At 33.8% G+C, this 3,253-nt stretch overlaps 1 protein-coding gene across 1 annotated transcript; it reads left to right on the top strand.

Moving 5' to 3' along the window:
* On the top strand, positions 852-2,424 carry LOC109227357 (acid phosphatase 1-like). Its single transcript, XM_019392483.1, has 3 exons — positions 852-1,308; positions 1,711-1,920; positions 2,076-2,424. Exons 1-3 carry the CDS (start codon positions 893-895, stop codon positions 2,248-2,250), a joined length of 801 nt encoding a protein of 266 aa, XP_019248028.1. The 5' UTR covers positions 852-892; the 3' UTR covers positions 2,251-2,424.

The raw sequence follows: 3,253 nt of genomic DNA, 5'->3' as shown, positions 1-3,253 counted from the left end.
GTGAAAATCCAAAATGTTTACTACGTATAACATAAAATTTAATGATTATATCTTTACATACACACATGCATATAGATACTCCTAACACAGAAACAACTTAGCGAGAATAAGACTTAGTGGTTCTTGCTTACATAATTATGTTACATCTGATTTAGGTGTTTTTCCCCCATCTAATAAGGTGTTTGTTAGAAATTTATTAAATCCGCTTAGAAACTTGTATATTTGTATAGTGATTAGGTTTAGATAATAGTGACTAATTTACTTAGAAAGCGAATTATCTAGTAGTGAAATAAGGGGTGTCAAATGGGCGGGTCAAAATGGGTTGAGTCAATAAATGGACAGGTTTTTAAATATATTTTTGCAAAGTTACTCATGGATCGATTTGGATGAAAAATTAGTCCAACTTTAGATGGGCTAAAATAATTTGGGTCAAAATGGGTTGATTTCAATAAATGAGCAGGTCAATGACGAGTCCAACCTTAAACGGATTAGGCGGATCAAATAGGTTTGGACTCAAATTGCCACCCCTGATTGAAATGATGAATGTAGCTTGAATACAAGATAATGAATACGGAGAATTAACCCATCTACCTAATCAATATGGATCTAGTGCATTTGATACACGAAAACAAATGCTAATAAGCATAAACACATTCAAGAATAATAAAGTTGGTTGATTCCCTTATCTTCCTTGTCCTTAAATCCTCTATCTTTTAGACTTTGTGGTTTATATTTTTAGTACGATTAGTGACTGGTGATTCACCTGAGAAAGCATTATTCAAGTCGCGAAACACGTGATCACCTGTTTGATTGCATTGCTTCAAAATCTTATTTAAGCCACAGTAAACCGGCTTTATCTAAGCATCTTCCATCATTTTGTTAAAACCACAATATGAGGTTTATCACTTTGTCTTTCTTTCTTTCAACTATAGTAGCTGTGACAGTGGCCTCTACTTCCAATAATGTAGAGGTCATAAGCCAAGTGGTAGAGATCCACCGTCTAAGGCCACAGACTGGCGCTGCTGGTTATCCCGTCCCGCAATTGGACTGCCTAAGTTGGCGCCTAGGGGTGGAGACCAACAACCTTCGGGATTGGAAAATGGTGCCAGGTGCTTGTGAAAACTATTTAGGTTACTACATGATCGGCAAACAATATCGTCATGACTGCGAGGCCGTAGCCGATGCTGCTATTAAGTACGCCAAAGGCCTCAAACTTGGCGGCGATGGCAGGGATGTCTGGGTCTTTGATATTGACGAGACTACTCTCTCCAATCTTCCTTTCTATGCTCGATCAGACGTTGCCTTTGGGTAAAACAAAAAAAAAACACAATTAAATGGGTTTTAATCTATATTTTTAGTTGAACTTTTATACTCTGAAAGTGCAAAATTATGTGACCTAAAAGATAATTACGTGTAACTGCCTATAATAAGTGAGATTAGTAATCTTGAAAATAAGACAAGCTACTTGTTTCAACATGTTATATTTCCATGTTTAGCTTCTATAGGTTGACACTATAAAAAATAGGTACAACTAACTTTAAAAGTGAGAATAATAACCTAAAAAGAGAAAAGCATCTTAGTGTTACCACAGGTAAAAACCATACTGACAGTCTAAGATTTTGATGATTTCTTTTTTGATGTGTTATGTATATATACACTTTGGTTTTATAGCTAGTAGGTATGCAAGCGATTTCATGCATTTGATTTCAGGGCAATACCGTTCAACAGTGCGAAGTTTAATGAGTGGGTGAGCGAGGGAAAAGCACCAGCTATTCCAGCAATACTTCGTTTATACAAGGTGGTGTTGTCTCTTGGGATCAAGCCCGTTTTTATAACAGGAACTCCAATGTTCACCAGAAAAGCAAGAATTTCCAATCTAAAGAAAGCTGGTTATACTTATTGGTTATGGCTCGTTCTAAAGTAAGCATATCTCTTTAATTTCCTTCCTCTACCTATTCTCTTAGTACTATTAATAATATTCCTATTATGCTTCTTATCTCTCTATTATTTTTTTAAACTGTAAGATTGAAATAATTAGTACTACTTGTTTTGGGAATGATTGATGATAAATGCAGGGAAAAAAATGATTCACCAAAGTCAGCGGTGTTCAAATCGAGCAAGAGAACGGAGCTGGTAAAAGCTGGATATAGAATTGTTGGCAACATTGGAGACCAATGGAGTGATCTGATAGGAGAAAACGTGGGTTCTCGTACTTTCAAAGTCCCTGATCCTATGTACTACATTGGTTAATAACCGAGACCACTCTCTTTCTGTTTTAAGCACTTAATAGTAGGAGTAATTAATAACAAAAGGAGTGGCTTTCTATGTTGTGACTTGTGAGACGCTAAGCTCACTGTTCCAGTATCAATGTAACGTCATTTACTTTTCGGTCCTTTTACTAATACTAGTATTTATTAATAATGACACATAATGGTTTAAATATTTATTTATATGAATGAACAATAAAATTTAAACAATGAGAGAAGTTTTATATATATAATACTACAACAATCATCTAAATGCCGAAAAATATTGTTGCATTAGCATAATACGTTAATTCAAAATAAAAGGACATCAACAGTACTTACACAAATGATCAATTTTAGTCATGTTAAGTAGATAATTGTATTATAGTTTAAAGGTATCTAATGTGATTGTATCTTACCGAACACTTCTTTATAGACGGTATTTTTTTGTATCAGAACCAAATCATCTTTATTGGATGCTCTTCTTCGTTTCCGACATGAAGCAAGAAGTCACTGAATGTTGGATCTGTTCTTATTTTTATATTTCTTGTCATTTGAATATTTTTTATTTGACGTCATAAGTATAATTTTGGCAAGCTAGCTTTTACAATTTCTGCTTTGGGCAATTTTGGAACTACTGATCGTACTTGACATAAACCACCTCCCAAACTATTACTTTTCCACTAAACGGTTCACCGATATCCAATAATTTATTTTCTGTTGATTTAGATTTTTAATATTAATTCATCTCATGTTTGAATATTTAACCGTAATCATAATTTTATCCACCAAAAAATTTATTTTCAAAGAGTAAAAAGATGGATCTGGCATTCCACTTTTAGATCTTTATGTTTGCAGAGTCATTAGTGGTATTGGCTTTTATCAACTTTTTTCTTTCTTTGCTCACACATTTATGTTCTTAAAATTTTTCTTAGTTTTTGATGTGTTTTCAATGTCTTAGCTTTATGTTTGATGATCTAACAAACTTACTGTCAAAGAACCAGATA

The sequence above is a fragment of the Nicotiana attenuata genome, chromosome 6 (assembly GCF_001879085.1).
Source record: "Nicotiana attenuata strain UT chromosome 6, NIATTr2, whole genome shotgun sequence".
In the NCBI taxonomy this organism is placed as follows: domain Eukaryota; kingdom Viridiplantae; phylum Streptophyta; class Magnoliopsida; order Solanales; family Solanaceae; genus Nicotiana; species Nicotiana attenuata.
Note: the sequence above shows the minus strand (reverse complement) of the source record. Positions and strands in the feature narration are given on the sequence as shown.

Coding starts and splice junctions, on each gene's coding strand:
- LOC109227357 (XM_019392483.1), top strand. CDS start 893: ATGAGGTTTATCACTTTGTCTTTCTTTCTTTCAACTATAGTAGCTGTG. Junction 1,309..1,710: donor CGATCAGACGTTGCCTTTGG/GTAAAACAAAAA, acceptor ATTTGATTTCAG/GGCAATACCGTTCAACAGTG. Junction 1,921..2,075: donor TGGTTATGGCTCGTTCTAAA/GTAAGCATATCT, acceptor TGATAAATGCAG/GGAAAAAAATGATTCACCAA.